Source organism: Camelus ferus, chromosome 9 (assembly GCF_009834535.1).
Source record: "Camelus ferus isolate YT-003-E chromosome 9, BCGSAC_Cfer_1.0, whole genome shotgun sequence".
Taxonomy (NCBI): Eukaryota; Metazoa; Chordata; class Mammalia; order Artiodactyla; family Camelidae; genus Camelus; species Camelus ferus.
In genome coordinates, this window is record NC_045704.1 from 36782476 (window position 1) to 36801652 (window position 19177).

The 19177-nt window shown below is 55.3% G+C and overlaps 1 protein-coding gene and 1 non-coding gene across 8 annotated transcripts in view; one reads left to right on the plus strand and one right to left on the minus strand.

Moving 5' to 3' along the window:
- The window catches only part of LOC102517361 (cyclic nucleotide gated channel subunit beta 1), a 62310-nt gene that overhangs the window by 30477 nt on the left and 12656 nt on the right, over positions 1–19177 (minus strand). Inside the window, exons 1-4 of one of the 7 annotated variants that reach the window (XR_004322426.1) lie at positions 18307–19159; positions 14273–16257; positions 7652–7712; positions 3107–3204 (exon numbers count right to left, since the gene is read on the minus strand). Coding sequence is in view for 4 of the 7 variants with exons in the window: in XM_032486420.1 (XP_032342311.1) it covers positions 2950–3204; positions 14273–16009 (1992 nt within the window). In the remaining 3 variants the exon portion in view is untranslated. Of the gene's footprint in view, positions 1–1801; positions 3205–7434; positions 7713–14272; positions 16258–17999; positions 18279–18306; positions 19160–19177 lie in introns of those variants that run through there. The other 6 variants (XM_032486420.1, XM_032486421.1, XM_032486423.1 and 3 more) reach the window with 6 other exon arrangements.
- Positions 3593–7136, plus strand: LOC102508431. The gene is made up of 4 exons (XR_004322427.1): positions 3593–3654; positions 3866–3930; positions 4286–4318; positions 5451–7136. It is a non-coding gene; the product is annotated as an uncharacterized LOC102508431 (transcript).

Consider the following 19177-nt stretch of genomic DNA (forward strand, 5'->3'; position numbering starts at 1 on the left):
GTTGTGTCTCTGCCCCTAGCCATGGCCCGCATCATCGACCTGGTGCCCTGGGAGGATGGCTCCACCCACATGTACGCATCCCCAGCCATCCTGCTGCCCATGGGGCGGCAGCGCAACCAGCTGGCCGGTGTGAAGCAGCAGCTGTACCACCCGGCCCTGCCCAGCCTGCGACGCATGGACATGGACTCCGTCAGGGCCTGCCTTTCCGACAAGCACTGCCAGTCCACCACGTACTGCCACAAAGGTCAGGCCACCTTGTTGCCACCTGCGCCAGCCCAGCTGGGCCTTCCGGGAAGGCATGGATGGTTTGGAGGAGAGAAATCTCAGAGGGAAAAGCCAAGAGTGACAGATGAAAGGGTTAAAGGCACTAGCCCCAGCTCTGCTCCTCCCTGCCTAGGAAATCTCCCAGTCTGAGCCTCTGTTTCCTTATCAGTAAAATGGGGATGATAAGAGGGTCAGCCTCTCAGGGCCACTGTGAGATTAAAATGAGACACAGCTTGAAAAGCACTTAGAGGAGTGCCTGGCACATAATATGTGCTCAGAGATAACATTGTTGCTGTTATTATTGTTAATGGAGAGAGAACTGTGCAGAGGTCAGCAGTTGCAGGAGGAAGAGGAATAATAATGGCAATAATGACAACTTCTACCCAATCATCTCTCCCTTTGAAAAAGGAAGAGGAAGACACCTCCCATGAAAGAGAGGTGGACCTAGGAGCCTCCAGGGTAAAAGGGCCACACGGGGCCAAGGAAGAGCCCTTCATCCATTGAGAAGCTAGGGTGTGCAGGCCTGGTGCCCCATGGACATCCACACTTGTTCATTTCAGCACATTTATTAAGCGCCTACTTTGTGCCTGACACTGTTCTGGGTCTGCAGGGAAGCAAAGGTGTTCCAGCTAGAGGAACAGCATGTGCAGAGGCCTGGAGGGGAAAAGCTATGCGAGGTGTTGATGAACTTGAGGGCTTTGGTTGGGCCGGAGGATAAAGTGTGCAGGAACAGCAGGAGCTGTGGCTGGGGAGGAGGACACAGCTCAGGGGGGCCCTGTTGCTAAGCTCAGGGGTCTGGACTTTCTCTGGAGGTAGATAAGAACCTCTGAAGACTTTTAAGTGGAAAAGAGGTCTGAGCGTTGGGGCAGGGGTGGGGGAAGGGTGGTGGAGGCCCAGAGAGACTAGAGGAGGATAATTGGAAAGGGGGGTGTTAGGATCCTGGGAGGGACTACAGTCTTCAGGAAGGATTGATAGTATCTTGGCCTCTGGGGAGGGTTTTAGAAAGTATTTAGGAGACAAAGTAATAGGATTTGGTATCAGTGTGGGTAGAGGGGCAAGAGGGGTGAGTCCAGGGTGATACCCAGGTTTCAGAGGATGTCAGTGGTGGCATGGAGATCTCCAGAGATCTCACAGACCCCTGGGGCCAAGATGAGAAACACAAATGCCAAAAGTGGGTGGGGAGGCAAAAGGGGAGAGGGGAGAGGTGAAGGGGAGCCTTCACACCCTCCCCTCTAAAGGGGGCTCCCACTGACTGCTGTGTGGGAAGGGTCAGCACAGTTCTCTCAATTCCCTGGCTTCCAAGAGAAGCCAGGAATCGAGATTTTTAGGGAGAGCTCTTGATTTAGATATGCTTTTTATTGCAAGTACATTTTTAATAGAAGTAATGGTCAAACTTTCAAAATTCAAAATGCTAAAAAAAAATTAAAATGCTATAGCAATGTACTTTTTTAAACAATTCTCATTCCTCCCCCTTCTCCCAACCCCCACTCACAGGTAACCACTCTTAGTTCCTGAGATACCCTTCCACTGTTTACCACTGCAAATACAAACATATTCTTTGCTCCCCAACTTTTTTTTATTATGAACATATTCAAACATAGAGGAAAATTGAAAGACTAATAATACTATGAACATCCATTACCTTCCACCGGCTTCAATTAATGTTTTGTCATACTTGTTTCCACTCTCTTTCTCTCTCTCTCTCTCACACACACACACACACACTTCAGCAAGCAGCTCCCAAAGATAAGAACATCCTCCTACATGACACAATACCATTATCACATCTGAGAAAGTTAAAAATAGTTCCCTAACATCTAATATTCAGCCCGTCTTAAAATGTCCCAAATTATCCCCAAAGATGTCTTGTATACCTGTTTAGCCATTTTTATTTTTTCTCTCTTCTATTGTATTTAGTCTTGATTTCCAGGAGCTCTTTTAATATAAGGGAAAATATGTGGAAATATTTTTTCCTACTTGTCTTTTGACTTTCTTTATGTTTTCTTATGTTGTAATGCAAAAGCTTATTTTTATGTAGTCCAAGTTATCGATCTTTTCTTAAGGCTACCTGATTTTATTTTTTTTATGGTGTATTTTACTACTTACTTACTTACTTACTTATTTGAAGTAAAGGCTACCTGATTTTAAATTAGAGTTGGCTAGGCCTTCCCACCCCAAGATTAAAAGAAATTTACCCATGTTTTTTCTAGCACTTCAATGGTTTAATTTTTCACCTTGAAATCTGATCTAGTTGGAGTTTATTCTGTTATAAGGGGTATGTTAAGTGAAATCTACTTGATTTTAAAGTTGTCAAGTATTTCAAAAACCTGCTAAAGCAGCGTGGACCAGACCTCTCCTGTGTGGGCCTGAGACCACTGGTGGAGGAGACATCTCTTCTCCCTTTCTCTTCCTTCTTCAGATGACTTTGACAATGCCCACTTCACACTCCTTGGTGTCCCCAACAAACCCCTGCAGTGTTTGGTGAGTATCCTTTGACCCTGGCCCTGAGTTTACTCTGGGAAGAGGACGTGAATGTCCCGCGCATCCAGCCCCAAGCACCTTGGGTCCTGGGCTCCACTCTGCTCTTTTTCTCCACTGCCTGCTTGGGACTCCTGTCCTCTTTCCCATCTCCTTCAGGGGCTTCGGGAGGTCCTTCGGTCAGATGGGCCAAGTGGCAGCTCCCGCCTAAGGGGTGGTGTCAGTTGGCCTGCCGCGTCCTGACTCCCTGCTTCCTGGCAGGACATCACGGCGACCGGCCAGAGGCTCCGAAACAGGTGCCGCGAGGGAAAGCTGGCGCCTATGGCTCCGGGCATCAATCGGGTTGACTGGCCCTGCTTCACGCACGCCATCGAGGACTGGTCCCGCTTCGTGTCCTCTGCCGGCGAGTTCAAGCTGCCCTGCCCGAGCAAGAGGGGTCGGTCTACGGGCGCGGAGGATGCCCTAGGGCGGGAGAGATAACGGAGGTGCTGGGTCCCTCGAGCCCGGACCTCGGACCGGAGGCTTCGCGGGGTGGGCTGCGTCAAAGACAGGGAGGGGAAGCTAAGAGCAGCTGGGGCACTCAGGGGAGGGAGACTGAGACGGACTGAAGCTCACAGAGGCGGGGCTTGTCTTGGGGAGGGGGCGGCACCAGGTCTGAGCCGGGGGAGCCGGTGGGGCGGAGGCGGAGGGCAGGGTTGGTTCTGGGACTGGAGCTGCACTGTCCGGAGGCGGGACCAGTTCTAGCACCAGGCGTGGGGCGTGGCTTGATCTAGGGGCGGGGCTCAGGTAAAGGAGGGGTGGGGCTTGCTCTGGGCGGACTGGGGGCCGGAGACCCGCCCTCTCTCCGCAGTTGAGAGTTTCAGCGGCTACGCGGTTCGGTACCTGAAGCCGGAGGTGACCCAGAATTGGCGGGTAGGAAGGGCTGCGTGCTAACTCATATCTGGGGGACCGGGGGCTAGGGAGGATAGGCTAACACTGAGGTCAAGGAAGGGGAGAGGAGACCGAAAGTAGGGTCTCCCAGTGCCGAGGGCAAAGATCTCCGGCAGATAGCGCTGTGTGGGGCGTGGGCAGGGGGTCCGTGTCCCCCCGATCAATGGGCCCCCATCCCTCTGGCCCGTCCCAGTTCTGTCTTAACCAGAACCCTAGCCTGGACCGCTACGGACAGAAGCCCCTGCCTTTCGACTCCCTGTAAGTGACCCCACAAGGCCCCGGGACCCCATACCTGGAGGAGGGAGGGTGGGATCTTGGCTGCTTTCACCAGCGCACACCTAGTGGCCCTTGAATATGTGAGACCTAGGAATAATTGGCTCCAATACACCACAAGAAAGTTGCAATTTCAAAATGAGTAAAAGTTTAATTCCTACCAAATGGAGCATCCTGTCATCCAGTCCCTAGCAACTTCACCCTTTAGAGTGGAGGTCTTAAAATGGGACGAAAGTGCAAGTGTAATCCTGAAGGCACAGCGCCTCCCAACGTGAAAGTAGTGTTCGCAGAGAGGATCACCCTTCTGCACCCTGGCCTCACCCTCCTCTCTCTTTTCCAGGAATGCCTTCCGACGCTTCGGCTCCAACTACAGGTAGCGCTGGAACTAGAAGGGAGGTGGGCAGGGAATGACTCCATCCCCGCATCACACCTGGCCCTGAGGGGCAGCCTAAGGACTCAGGCAATTCTCAGACCCCTCTCCACTCTCGGGGCCTCTTTAGGGAGGCGCCAGGGGAGTAGTATCCTACTTGGCGATGTAGGGGTCGGGGATGCCAAAGGGCTTCCCTCTGAAGAGATCCTTGCCTGGCAAAGGTGTAGCCCACTGGAAGATGGAGGGAGCAAAGTGCATCTCCCACTCAATTCGCCCCAATGAGGCCAAAAGACAAAGAGGGTCCAGGATAGTGGTGGTGGTGGTGGTACCTGGAAGAAGTGCAGGGGCTGGAATTGTAAATATATCTATAAGAAATAGGATGGAAGAGCCAAAAACTTGCCTTCCAGGATGCAGGTTAGGTGGTAAGGGATGGGGCTCATATTCCTAGCAGGAGTGTCCAAGATATTCAAGCACCTTCATACTCTGGCCATCTCCCACCTCTCCAGCTCCATTTCCTACACTTCAGCAGTACCAGACTCCTGGAATGACCCAAACCAAGAGTGCAACCAAGAACTTCACATCTTTGCTTGTGCTGTTTCAGAGCCTTCTTTCTCTGCCTGGCAAATTTCTCCTTACTCTTTAAAGCCCAGCACCAATGTCCCATCCTCCTTGAAGTCTTCCCTGATCCTCTGCCTCTCCCCTTCAGCTCAAACCTCACTCCAGTTGGTCCCCACATGTGCATATCTCCCAATCTTAGAGCACCCAGACTATTGCTTTTTAATTATTGATAGGAAGTTTGCCTTCCCTCACCCACCATGTATACCCACAGGGGAACACTTACTGTTTTTCTACTACTATATAATGATTGGCGGAATAGGTTCACTAAATGATTGAAAAATGAGTAAAGCTCACAGGAGATAAAGAAGAGGCAACTGGAAGTGGGGCTTGAAAGTCAAATAGAGCAACCAAAAATATATTAAAGGAAATAGGGAGCCATCAAAGGCTCTTGAGCCATAGAGAGACTGCATTTTCAGAGCAGGAAGGTGGGTTTTAAGGGGAAGGCCTAGAGAAGGACAGCCTGATTTTTCCCCAGGACACCTTGGAGGCCCCACCTCACCCCTGTTTCTCTCCACAGTCGTGTCAACTACCTGACCCCCTGGCATTAATCTGTGAAAAGGAGGCTGACCCCCAGGCTGCCAGATCAGGCTACCTCAGGTTCCCCAGCAAGACAGAGGGTGTATGGTGGCAGCACCCATCTTCCTAAGAGTTCAACCTGACTGGAAATAAACCTTATGCTCCACAGGGAGGCAACACACCCATGTGTGTGTGTGTGTGTGTGTGTGTGTGTCTTACAGGGGCTGGGGGAGGGTCAGGACCTCGGGATGATGATATTTCACTCTTACCTGCCTCCTGCCAACTCCTGGAGGACTGGTGGGAGGCTGGAAAAGATGTCTGGTGACCCCAGGTAGTCAACATCGAAGCCCCAAGCCCCAGCAAGGGGTAAGGGGCAGAGGCAGGCCTGGGAATTAGGTTTTCTTTGTGCCCCTATAACCAGGCCCCTTCCACCTCAGACTCTGAACTTGAGCCTTAAAGAGAAAAGAGGGGATCGAGAAGGATTTTTAGACACCTATCTCAGAAGGCCTTGCCATACCAGTGTACACCGTGGGTCTGGGGTGCCCCTGCAGACGTAGAGAAAGGTCCTGGAATGCTGGCCAGACCTATGGACTCCATTCCCTGCAAAGCCGAGAAGTAAGATGAGGTGCCTGAGACCACTCAGAGAAGAAACTTTCCTGTTCCCCAAAGCCAAAGAACATACCTTGTAAGCAAATAGTTATCTGCTCTGTCCACAGAGCTTTAGGACTAGAACTTATCTGCCAACCAACCGACAGAAAGGAGGCATGATGTCCTGCAGACAGCCATGGGTGCACCTGGGCCAGGTCCAGAATAACCTTGCCCAAAGCTTTGGGCTAAAGCAGAGTGTCTCAGCGTGGTTGGGGGTTGGAGCAGCCAGCATCAGCCCTTAGCTCCAGGGCCATCAGATACCCCGCCCCACTCAGCTGTGGCAGTCTGCAAGGACAGACCCAGATCAGGGTGAATGGCCCCCTAGCTCCAGAACTGGTGGAGCAAGACTTCTGATTCCAGGATCTGGGGCTTCAGGGGTCCATGAATCTCCTGAAATCATGTGCAAAACAATGGGTCTGCCCACACGTGCATTTTCCATGGAAAGGCTCCTAGTTTTCATTGATGCTCAGAACAGTCAGTGCCCACAAAAGTTAAGAAAACCTGACTTACATCCTCCCTGTCCCCATTCACCAATATTTACTGAGCACCTAGTGCATGTAAGCCTGGTCTCAGGTGGAAGGAATTTAAAGAATAATACCGGACCCTCACTTCTGGACCTTGTGCTATACTTTATCATGTGACCCGTTTTTCTCCTCCAGGCCTCATGCTCCATAAGCACCCTGGAGAGTGAGCAGAACCAAAGCTACCCTATTTCACAGGTGGGAAAATTAAGGCCCAGGTCAGGGAAAGCCTCTAGCCAAACCCAGAACCCAGAACTCAAAGCAAGTCCCAGCACTTGGCACAGTGTTTACATATGGTTTGTGTTCAATATTTGTAGAATAAGTTATTTCCCAGAATGAGGGTCTTTTGTTCAATCTTGGCTAATAAACAAGGAGATGAGTTGTGTTGTTGTGTGTTATGCAGACGGAGCCTGCCTTATATACTCGAGGCTGACTTTAATTTCTTTTAGGGGTAGTGGTGAATCATTACCCGTATACGGAGGTGAGGGACCATGGTGTCCATCTCTCCGTCCTCAGGTATGGGCTCTGCTGACAGCAGGGCAGAAAATAGCATGAGGGGGAGTGGATGGGAAGTGGTAAGCAGGTCAGAGCCCCCTCCTCCTTGGGACCCTGTTGAGGAGGTACCCAGCCTCCCACCATTTCATGCAGGAAGGAGTACTTTCTTCCAAGCTGAGAGGCAGTCCCCCTGGATTGAACCTTGGGAAGCCATTGGTAGAGCCCCCTGGGGTTCCAGAGCCACATTCTTCAACCCTGAGTGTCCCTTCCAACCTGACAGCTCAGATAGAGATGGATTTGCTTAAGGCTGATAGCAGGGATGCTGGAGTCCCGGCCTGTGTGAGACCGGGGCCAGTCAGAGGGCTCCAGAGAGTGTGCTAAGATGCCAGAGGGCATCAGGTGCCTGAGTTTTCTCCTAGCCCTGCTTCCTTGACACTGAATGACTGGGCAAGTCCCTCTGGGAATTTGACCCAGCAGACATCTGAGGCCTCAACAGGCCCCATGTGGGTGCAGGAGGGACACAGAGCAGATGCCGTACCTGAGGAGGATAGAGGAGCTTCTAGTCCAGGGGGAGAGAGGCTGACCCAGCTGGCTCAAACCTGAAAGCAGAAAGTGAGAACATGGGCACACCTAGACCACGTTCCTCAAGCCCAGGAATTTGATTAGGTCCTTAACCACCAGTTGCACATTGAATCCTGATTTCATAGATATAAAAATGTGTGCCCAAGAATAAAGGAAATGCAGAGAAGATGTGTGAACACGCCTGATTTAGTCTGATTTAGTATACACTTTCTAGGTTTTAAGTGCAAGGCAATGTATTAAATATTCTAGTCCCCCTGAGGTGGGTAATTTTAACTCACTTAACAGATGATGAAATGAACTCCGAGAGGTTAAGTGACTGGCCCATGGTCACACAGCTGGGGACTGGCAGTGCTAGAAATTGAAGCCAGCCTGCCTAACCCCTGAGCCTGTGGCCACCCCACTACCACCTTCCTGCTATGAGAGACGCAAGCCAAGAGTGGGGAGGAAACCAGTGGGGACATTCAACCGGGGCTTAGAGAGAGAAGATTTTCCACCAGAAAGCTCTCGTGGAGTTGCTGGCAGCAGCAGACTCTGCAGATTGAAAATCCCAAGAGAAGGAAAGAAGCCCCGCCTCCACCCCAGCCTGGGCCACAGTCTCCTGGCCTCCAAGTTCCCTCAGCCTCACGGGGCTCTTTGCTCTCATAGAGAGATCATATTAGAAATCCTCCCTGTGGCCACTGCCTTGGGGACAGCCCAGCCTCCATGGCCTCACCTCCAGGCTTTTCTAACCTGACTCTAATCCACTATTGGGCACTGACCTGAACCCTATCACCAGTCTCCTTGCTGTTGCAAACACCCCAGGCTCTTGTCTGCCTCCTAACTTTGTTCAAAGGCTTCTTGCCACCTGAAATTCTTTCTCCATCTCTTCCTACCCAAATCTCACTCTTTCTTCTAGGCTAGCCTCTCTCAAGTCCTCCCTTCTCCCCAGTTCTTCCCCAAGACTATGAGGACAGGAACTGTGGCTGCTTCGGGGGACTAACTCATAGCCTGTGGCCCACAGAAGACTCTTGGAAAAAAACTGCACCTGTCAGTCCCTCTTGCCTCTCTAAGTGAACCTAGGACTCAGGAATGGGGCCTGTGGATTCCCAGAACCAAGGCACAGACCTGGACTAAATGAAACAACTACTACAAGTGATAGTTGCAATTATTACAAAGTAACACAGGAAACACGTACCCTCGCCCTGGGCCGGGAACTGACAATGGGGAGGATCAGGGACAGAGTAAGGGTCCCGGCTGAAGGAGGGTGCGTGAGGGTCAGGGAGGACTCTTGCAAGTATTATTCTGTACTAAATATCAGCAGCCTTGACCTTTGGGACCCTACCTTTTAATACATGAAAACCTCAAAAGTCTCTCATCTGAAGTTCTAGCTTTAGCTTCAAGCCCTGCCGCACCAGCTCAGTGTCTGGCAAACAGCAGGTGCTCAGGAACACTGGTGGATGAACAAAAGCAGGGACGCAGACCCAAGGTGGGGATGGACACACAGACACAGTGAAGAGAGAGACCCCACAGACCCCTTCCTACCCTCCCACCCCTCCTCTTGACCTCCTTTTCAGGGCCCTGAGGAGGACTGGGCATTCCTGCTGGAATCTTTGTAGATCTATGAAAATCAATAGCGGCCAAAGCTTTTCCTGGAGGCATGACCTTCAAGGAACAAAGAAAGTATCCGCTTGAGGATGGGAGCTTATCACAGGTGAGCCTGGCCCAGACAGGGAGGCCCTGGGCAAATTTCCAAGGCCTGAGCAGCCCTTGGTCCTGTCTGGGGCCTGCTCTGCTCTGGAGGAGAGACTGAGGTTGGGGGACTGGAGACAGCCTTGCCTAGGGAGGCTGAGGCTCTCTACAAAGCTGCCTCTGCACAGATGGAAAGACAGAGCACGGCGGCTCCAATCCCTCAAGGACTTGAGAGCTGCCCAGAGAGCTGGCTGCCCCCTCTGCCTGCTGGTGAAGACCTTTCCTGCTCCCCTGGCCAGCCCTGGTGCCAGCACCAGTCCCGGCCATTGTTCCTGGCTTCCTGGCCAGCAAAAACCACGTTGGAGCCAGAGTCCCAGGCTCCAGTGGCTGGAGCTGGAGGCCTGTGAGTTTCAGAGGGCTGGGCAGTCCCACCCCACTGCCTATCCCCCACCTGGTCAGCCCATCCTCCAATTCCAGGCCACTCTCATCACCAACTGTATGTCTTTGGGAAGCCCCTGGACTTCTCAAAGGTCAGCACAAAGCAGATCCTCAGGTCTGCCCTGCCCATCTTATCAAGACGGTATGAGGCTCAAACCAGCTGGTGAATGGGAAAGGTCTTCTGTAGCAGGGGTGGGGAGACACTGACATTCAGACCAGAGAGCTAGGCTGGCTCCCTCCTGCCTCTGACCTCCCAGTGCTCTGCTTTCCTGAGTGGCCACTACGTGCCAAAGAGTCCACACAGGTCATTTCACTGGGCCCTCACCCTAAAGCCCAGTAAAGAACATTACAGTGCCCCCTTCACAGAGGAGGAAAATGAGGGCGATCCAATAACCCTCCCAAAGCTTTGCTGCTGATGAGTGGAGGGGGTAGGACTCTGGCCAGGCCCAGCGGTGCTCTTAACCACAACAGCACTGCCACTGCCACCATGGTTCACGAGTGCAGGCTCCACTCCCAGATAGCAGGGTCCCCTCCCACTGTCCTGCTGCAGGGACCGAGCACAGAGCAAGCCACACAGAGGGGGTTTGACAAAGCCAACAGGATGATGGGCTCCCTGGGAAAGTTGTCTTTGGTGGCCCAGCCTGCCCTGACGATGACTTCTACGACCTGGGAAAATGCTCTTCACCCCCCACCCCCCACCCCAGTGCAGTGCCTCTTTCCCCAGAAAAGGCGAATTACTGCCTCCCAAATGTGAAGTTTATGCCAGCTTCTCCCTCTCACTTCTCTGGTTCTCATCCAGATGTAACCCCTCACCCAAATTACCACACTCCTCCCATCCTGTTAGTGGTTGGGACATAGGGAATGATTCCCCAGAGGCTAGAGAAGACAGCACTAGTTTGTACCCCTGGTCATAATGCCTGAAGTTCCCCCATGAGAACTCCACACTCTGAGAGAGGAGACTCGCATCAGATACAGGACACAGGGAGCTGTGGGGTTCCTGGGCAGGTGTGTGGGAGAGCTACCTGTGTGTGTGGCCAGGTGCAGTGGGCAGCTGCTAAAGCCAGTTTATGCTGTTTCTGTCACTTACAATCAAGAGAGACCAGACTGAGACAGGTGGGGAGCAGACTGCAGGCCAGGAGAGGCAGGGAGGGGAAATGGAAGCTCAGGTTGATCCTGTCACCTTCCCAGAATCAGAGCGACAGATCTCTAAGGACTCTCAGAGATCAAGACCTCTGCTTCAGACAGAATTGAGGCCCTGAGAGGAGCAGAGCCTGCCTGGGACCACATGTTATCAAAGGTCTAAGGCTTGAGCCTGAACACCCAGGCTCCCAGGCCAGGGCTCCATTCATTGCCCTGATTTGGGCCACGGCTGGGGCCCAAGTGGGAGCCATAAGAGCCCCATTGCTTTGTGAAGGGAGGCAGGGGTGGGGACAAAGGAAGAAAAAGTCACTGCAGACTCCATGTGAGCTGGTCTGTGCCCAGCCAGGGTTCCTTCTGCCCTGGGCTCACACAGACCATCATCCATTCAGGAGGGCACCCTGAAGCTATAAAACACCAAACATCTGCTAGTGTTTTCCAGGCATCTCTGCGAGGGGGGTGGGTTTTGCCTAAGGTCACTCAGCTAGGAAGGAAGCCTCGATTCAAGTCTGACACAGACACAAGGGGCCCGGGCGTCCTCTGGCTGAGAGGTAGATGCCTGCAGGAAGGAAGCACACAGCTTCCCAAAGGAAGGGTCCTCCCATGGCCACACACAGAGGAGGAAAGGAACGTGACGTCCAGGTCACATCTGGGGTCCCCCTGGCCTTTCCACTAAGCCTTCTGCAGCCAGTTTTGAGCCCCTTCTGGCATGGGAAGCTCCTTGTCCTCCTTCCACCCTCACCTCCATCCCCACCTTCAGGGCAGAGCATCCCTGTTGCCCACCCTCCATTGGCTCTCAGATGTCCAGGCCTGGAGCGGGGGTTGTTTCTCCCTTCCTCTCCCCACCTCCAGTGTTGCCTTTGAGAAACAGGAGCCTGAATTGCAGTTGGCACACCGCCGGGCAGGGGTCGGGAGACAGAGGAGGGGTGCAGGAAGGCAGAGATGACGGCGGCTGGGTCGGAAATGTAGATGGATCACCCTGTGACAGGGCAAGTGGAACGAGGTGAGAGCGGGCAGTCCTCGGGGGCAGCACTTGTAGGCTGCCCAGGCAGGCCCTGGCTTCCCACCGGGGCCGAGCAAGTGCTCATGCTTCCCAGGCCCAGGCCCCGGCTTCTGACCACCCATGAGCTGCTGGTCCCTCATGGCCCAGCTCCCTTTACAGGGGCTGTGGTTAAATCCCAAGGAGGTCAAGAGGTTGCAGCTCGAGGGCCCTAAGTGTCCGGCAGTTGGTACTGGCAGTATTGTCACCCTCCCCACCAGGGCCTCCACATGTGACTCCACTTAACTCTCACAAGAACAAAGCAAGGCAAAGGTTTAATCTCCCCATTTATAGATGAGGCAACTGAGTCCCAAAGAGACTAAGTGATTTGCCCGAAGTCTCACAACTAGGATGTTCAAAACTCTGGATTCAGACTCAGCCTTATGTCCCAGTCCTAAGCCTGACACCCTGGCCTGCACACCTCTCTCCCTTTCCACGTCCCAACATTCCCCTGTATAAGGATGACTGGAACAAGCAGTGTTTTGGTCTGTGAAGGTCAATGTCTTTACTTCTAAAGCATACATTGGACTCACTATATATTAACATCAAAAGGAGCTATCTAAAATGGAGTCATTCTTTTTAAAAATCCAAATTCCCACATTTTTACATAAGTCCAAAATGGCATGAAATTAAACTATACAATGTTATAAACAGTATAACAACTGCTTTTAGAAAGCAAAATGAAAGGAAAAAGTTAACATTTGGGACTGTTGTCAGCCTGGGTTCCATGTCTTTTGAGGCTTTGTGACTAAAGCCAGCACCGAGGGGAAGGACCGGCCCTTTCTGCGGACACATGGAGTGACTGGGTCAGACAGAGGAGGTGAATGTGGGCTTTTCAGACTTCCTAAGGTGAGAGTGGGCAATGCGGGTCTCCCTGCTCCTCTGGGCTCTTGGTATGTGCACTGATTAAAATCTCCTTTCAAGACCCACAACCAGGGAAAGGGGCTGGAAGAGGGCAGGGGCAGAGCTGGGTTCAAAATAATCATTCTGTTAGTGAAGGTCCTCTGGTGTTCCTGAGGAGAGCCCTGGCCAGCAAGCCATCTACCTACTGGTTTCCTTACAACCATCTTCCCCTGCCCATGCCCTATGCCCTGGACACCCTTGTCTCCATGAGCCCTCTGGTAAGCCAGAGACCAAGCGGGTCCCTAGGAGGACCCAGGAGGGAACACTCTGGCCTCGGAAGTAGCTGAATGTTGTCTAGAGCATCTTGGCAGTGCAAAACCCCTGGAGTCCAGGCCAGCAGCCAGACTGATGAGCTGAGAGGGCACTGCAGGGTCAGAGGCCATTCCTACAGCCCTTTCACCTCCCCCAACCCAGGTACCCAGGTACCCAGGCATGGTCTTGGCCCTGAAGCCGGGCTAGGGTGAGCTGATTACGGCCATGCCTTGAGGCTTTTGTTCACAATTCAAGGAGGAATGACACTTGTTCACATGGGAAGACCATGGGCTTGGCCCTGTTTCCTTCCAGGCACCAGGTGGTCTAACAATCCCCTTCTCTCACAGCAGCAGTTCTGACTGGCAGAGGGCGCATTCCCCACCGGAACTTGGAGCCGTGCTTCCAAAACGGTGGGTTTCGCCCTCAGTGTAAAAGCTGCCTTTCCTCCTTTCCCCAGGGATGACACTGTCCCTGGCTGAGTGTCTCATGGGAGAACTTCTCTACCTCCTCCCTTCTGGCTGGGCCAGCTGCTCTCCAAACAGACCCAACCACACATGTGCAGCCCTGCTGTACGTCTCGCTTGTCAGAAACCTAGAGAACCTGGCTGAAGCTGACAGAGTGACCTGTGGCTCTCGGTCTGCCCTTCTGGTCCCAGGATGATATCACAAAGCTGGCCATCTCCCTCAAACTTGAAGGGGGAGCCCTATACCAGCCCACCTCTGGAGCCCAGCCCTCTCCCATGCCCTCCCTACCATGGCCCTCCTCTTTCCTAGCCTATCTGGTTTCTAATTAGGCTGAAAGGTGTGGGAAGGTTGGGCTAGCACCACCTCCTTCTTGGGGTGGAGAGAGGCCACGTGACTTCCAGCCGGGTTCCAAACCCTCAGAGACAAGGGAGGCTGACAGCTCTCAAGAAAGTGAATCCTGTATTGGGAAAGAGGTTTGTGGGGTCAGGACCAGCCACAGCACTCTGCTAGCCGCCCTCCAGGCCTGGACCTGGAGTGCCAGGCACCCACACCCTCCACCTGCCCAGTGCCCTTTTGTCCTCACTCCCAGGGCCTCAGAACACCGAGCTGGGTGCAGGGAGGCCGGGCTGGGCCTGGTGTGGGCCGCGGCGTGGACTCAGGGCAGGCAGGCGGCTACCTGGTAGGCGCCCTCGGCCGCGGCGGCGGCGGCGCTGTGCTGCGCGCTGTGCTCCTGCAGCAGGGCCACGTCCAGAAAGCGCTCGCCACACCACACACACTTGAACTGCTGCTCGCGGGCGTGCACGCCCTGGTGTTTGTTGAGATGCTCGCGCTGCTTGAAGGCCTTGTCGCAGTTGGGGCACTTATAGGGCTTCTCGCCCGTGTGCACCCGCCGGTGCCGCTGCAGGTCAGAGGCGTACTTGAAGCGCTTCTCACAGTCCGGGCACTTAAGCGGCTTTTCGCGGGCTGGGTCGCATCGGTGCTGCACGAACTCGGAGGATGAGAAGAAGCGGCGCTCACACAGGGTGCAGCGCAGGGGCTTCTCTGCGGCCGAGCAGTGGGCCAGCTGGTGCTTCTGCAGGGCCGATGCCCGCTTGTAGGCCTTGTTGCACACTGGGCACTTGAAGGGCCGTTCGGCCGTGCCCGGCAGGCACTTGTGCCGCAGCAGCTCGGCCGACTGGTCAAAGCCCTTCTGGCACACTGGGCACTTGAAGAGGGTCTCGAGGGTGTGCACGTGCTGGTGGTAGAGCAGGTGGCTGGGCTGCCCGAAGCCCTTCTCGCACAGGCCGCACTTGAAGGGCTCCTCCGTCTTGTGCGTGCGCCGGTGCCGCATCAGCGCGTACTGCTGCTTGAAGCCCATAGGGCACAGGTCGCACTTGAAGGGCCGCTCGGCGCTGTGCGTGCGCTCGTGCTGCCGCAGGTCCGACGGCCGCTTGAAGGCCTTCTGGCACTCGCCGCAGCGGAAGGGCCGCTCCCCGCTCGGCGTGCACGGGTGCTGCAGCAGCTCAGAAGACTCCTTGAAGTGCAGCTCGCACACATTGCAGCGGAACAGGTGGTGCTCGCCCGAGTGCGCGTACATGTGGCGCACCAGGTGAGAGCGGTGCTTGAAGGTCTTCTCGCAGACCGCGCACTTGTACGGCCGCTCTGAGCTGTGCGTGCGCTTGTGATGCACCAGGTGGGACGACTGGCTGAAGCTCTTGTCACACAGCGTGCACTTGTAGGGCTTCTCGCCTGTGTGGATCCGCTCGTGCCGCGAGAGCTCCGACAGGTGCTTGAAGGGCTTCTGGCAGATGGGGCAGCTGTAGGGCTTGTCGGCCTGTTCAGCAGGGGCGACGGCAGGCGGAGGGGGTGCTGGGGGCAGTGACGGGGCGGCAGTGGCCGCGGCCTCTGCCGCCTCGGCGGGCTTGTAGGTCTTCTCGCAGATGGAACATTTCACGAGGCCGCCAGTGCCACTGTGTGCGCTGTGGTGCTGCGCCAGCGACGTGAGCAGCGAGAAGCCCATCTTGCAGACGCCACAGACAAAAGGCTTCTGTTCTGCCTGCACACACTGGTGCTCCAGCAGGTCGGTGGCCTGGTGGAAGATTTTGAGACACTGCGTGCACTGGAACGAGCGGTCGTGGCCCGCCAGGCACTGGTGCTCGTGCGGACTGGACAGGTGCGCCAGGTCGTGACCGCACACGCCACACTTGGGGCCCGGCTCTCCTGCTGCCTGCAACGGCGCGTGCTGCGGGGGCTGCAGGCCTGGGTCGGGCTGCAGGAGGATGCCATAGACCGCACAGCCCAGGGGGTTCTCAGCCGTGCCTGGGGGCAGTGTGTGCTCAGCCAGGGCCGGCGGTGGTTCCGCGTGGTGCTGCGGCTGCGGTGGCTGCGGCTGCTGCGGCTGTGTCTGTGGCGGCTGCTGCCAGCTTTCCGACATGCTTGGAAAGATGAAACAGGGTTTGGAGAGTAATGGCTTCAGTTTCCCGCTTAAGGTGACCCACAACAGAGAGAGAAGTTGCCCGGGATCAGGTACGGAAGAGGACCTCAGACAAGGCACAGAGGGACTGGTCAGGCGGCCCAAGTCATTAACCAAGACAGACTACAAGGCTCTGCCTACAGGACTGGAGTCTTCGAGGCAGGGTGCCAGCAATGACAGGGAGGCTCTGCCTTCCCTGAGGATTGGTTCTGTAGAGAAGAGAGAAATTGTGAGCTTGAAATGGGGGCACACAGCTGTTCTCGGGGCCCTCTCCCTGATCTGCCTGCACTCGCCACATTGACATAAACCACATCAGGGAAGCGAGAGGCTCTGGGCTGGGAGATCTGCTCACATCACACACTACCAAAGAAGTCTGCTGGCAGCTCAGCTCCCTCAGCAAAGAGGATGATGGCTGTCTCCATGCCCACTCACCTTCAGTTCCCCATCCCTGGGCTATCATCCCAGCCTCCCAGCTCACTGCCAACCCTCTTCAATTGGCTGTCTCACAGGTGATAGTCTGGGGTTATCTGCCCACAAAACAAAGAAGTCACAAGTTCTGCTCATGCTCCAAGGAAATAAGGGGAAGACTGACCAGGGAAGGCCCTAGTGTCCAAAACAAGAATTTTAGTAACATAACTTTTTTTGCAGAAAACATCTTGCTTGGAAGCCCAATACACAAGATACTGGTTTTATCTAAAAGTAGAGAGGCTCTGGTTGAGGCCTCCCTGAGGCCTGCCAGCTCCTCGCCTGTTGCTGCCCTGAATCTCAATGCAGGACACAACTACTCATAAGAACAGACTGCTGGGTCTAAGAGGCCAGACCTCTCAGATCTGAGGGCCCCACAGCAAATAGCTTCAGTCAGTCAATATTTAAAACAACTACATGGAACTGAGGACCATCTCAGAAAACTTCTCCTGTGAGGGGCTGGCCCACATCCCTCTCAACTCTTCCACAGGCCCTCCACCCTGACCATGTGTCTGGTCTCTCTTCACACAACAGGTGGGAAGGCTTTGCAGGGACCTGAGCTAATGCCTGATAGGGGTTGGATGATAGGTCCACAGACTTATGCAGCCTTGATGTATACATCGAGAACTTCCCCAGTCTAGTCATCTTCCCAAGCACCAAAAAAAAAAAAAAAAAAATCCTGAATCCCCTGAATCTGATGGTGTTAAGGCCTGCAGGAAAATATAAGCAATTTCTAATTTGCCTCTGCAATGTGGAAGCAGCATGCTAATCACAGAGCATTCCTCCCCATCACCTTCCTGGAGACAATCTTGTCCCCTTACTCCAAGTCTGTAACATTCTGGGAAATCAGTGGAAGGTAAAGACCACCCAGCCCAGGCAAATCTCTAACTCACCACTTTGTGGCAGCATAAGGTAATGACAGCGAGAGGGAGAAACTTTTAGAATCAGATGCAACCCACTGTCAGGTTCCCAACTCCTCTGCCTCTAACTTTGAAAAGTTTCTGTTTTCTCCCGATGAAAAGAGAAGGAAGGGGATGCCTTCACAGGCCAGCCTGGCCTCTAACTGTTCTGCAAAGAGACATGAGTCAAGCTAAAAGCTGTCATGCTCAGCATCTTTCCGGGAAGGGAAGAAGGAAAGGGCCGCTCCTCCGGGTGGAGGCAGCAGGTTGCATGAGCGAGCAGGTACCAAAGCTTCTCCAGGAAAGAGAGAAGCAAGGCTACTCTGTGTGAGGTCCAGGTCAGGCTGTGCCAATCCAACTGTTTTTTCCAGCATGAATGGCAGCCAGACCCAGGATCCCCAGCCCTGGGCCCCCAGCTCTGCCGCCCACCCCGGCTCCTGTCCAGGAAGGTGCAGCCAGGAGGCCTCTCTGATCACTCAGCAAAGAGGATGAGAAACTAGGGTAATAAGGGAGGCAAGGGGAGGCCCCCACCTGCGCCCCACCCCAGCCCTTCCTCCTCCTTGAGAAACAGAATGAAAGCTGATCACCTCCCGGCCAGCACTGCCCGCAGACCCAGCTGGGCTGTCTCCTGTCAGCCCTCCCGGGAATGGCCAGGCTACTGCGGCCCGAGCGCCGGTCCCACGGGCGATTGGTCTAGAGGAAGGCCCCAGGGCTGCAGGCCGGGCCCGGGAAGCGGCTGCGCGTCGAGGTCTGCGTGGGCCGCCCAGGAGCTCAGGAGGCCGCCGGGTCGGGCTGGAGGGAGGCGGGGGGGGGGGGGGCTGGACTGGCTGAGGAAAGGGTGCGGCGGGAGCGGGAGTGGCCCCCAGACGCGGCCCCGGGCGCTCCGCCGCTCACCTGCTCCAGGCCGCCCGCGGGGTCAGGCGCGGGGCGAGTGGCGACCGGCTGCTCTCTCAGCCGCCCCTTTATTCCGACTCCATCCGCGGCAGCGCGGCCTACGCGCGCTGCCAATCCCCGGCCTTGCGTAGCGGCGGCGGCCGGCCCGGGGGCGGGGGACAGGCTAGAGGCGGCCGGAACCGAGGAAGCGACGTGCGCGGCCGGGATAGCGGGGCCGGGGCGGAGGAGCGATGGGAGGGCGGGCGGACGGACCGATGGCCTTGCAGAGACCGGCGGACAGGCGGGCGGCGCGGGGGCCAGGGAGGCGGGGCCGGGGGAGGAGCGGCAGCCGGGGCGGCGGCGGCTGCGGGAGGAGCGGGCCGCGCGGAGCGAGGCCGCCCCCTGCTGGGGACCCCGCGGCCGGGCCGGGTCGGACAGCCGGGAGCGCGGGGCAGCTCTCCAGTCGCCCAGCGGACACGCCTCAGCTGACCCAGGAAGGGCGCTCCGCTTCCGACCACCCTGCTCGGTCTTAAGGGAGGGGGCTCTCAGGGCCCGGCCCCTGGTCTGACCCCTGAGCCTGAGAGGAGGGGCCTCCTAGACCCCCTGATCTTCTGGAACTGAACCTCTTCTGACTTCTCAGCTCGCTCTTAGGGGAAGGGGTCCCTGGAGCTCGGACTTAGGGCTGCCTTGAGGAAGGGGTCCTGGGACCTCTGACCCCGTCCGTACCGCGATGGCAAGGATCTCGGCTGGGTCTAAAGCACTGACCGCTGACCCAGGGACCATCTGTTGCTGGGAGGTCCTGAGTTGCTGCAGACAGGGCAGCAGACAGAGAGGTCAGGGCCCAAAGCGACCTGTGAAATGGGCACACGGAGGATGGGTGTTCCGGGAGGCT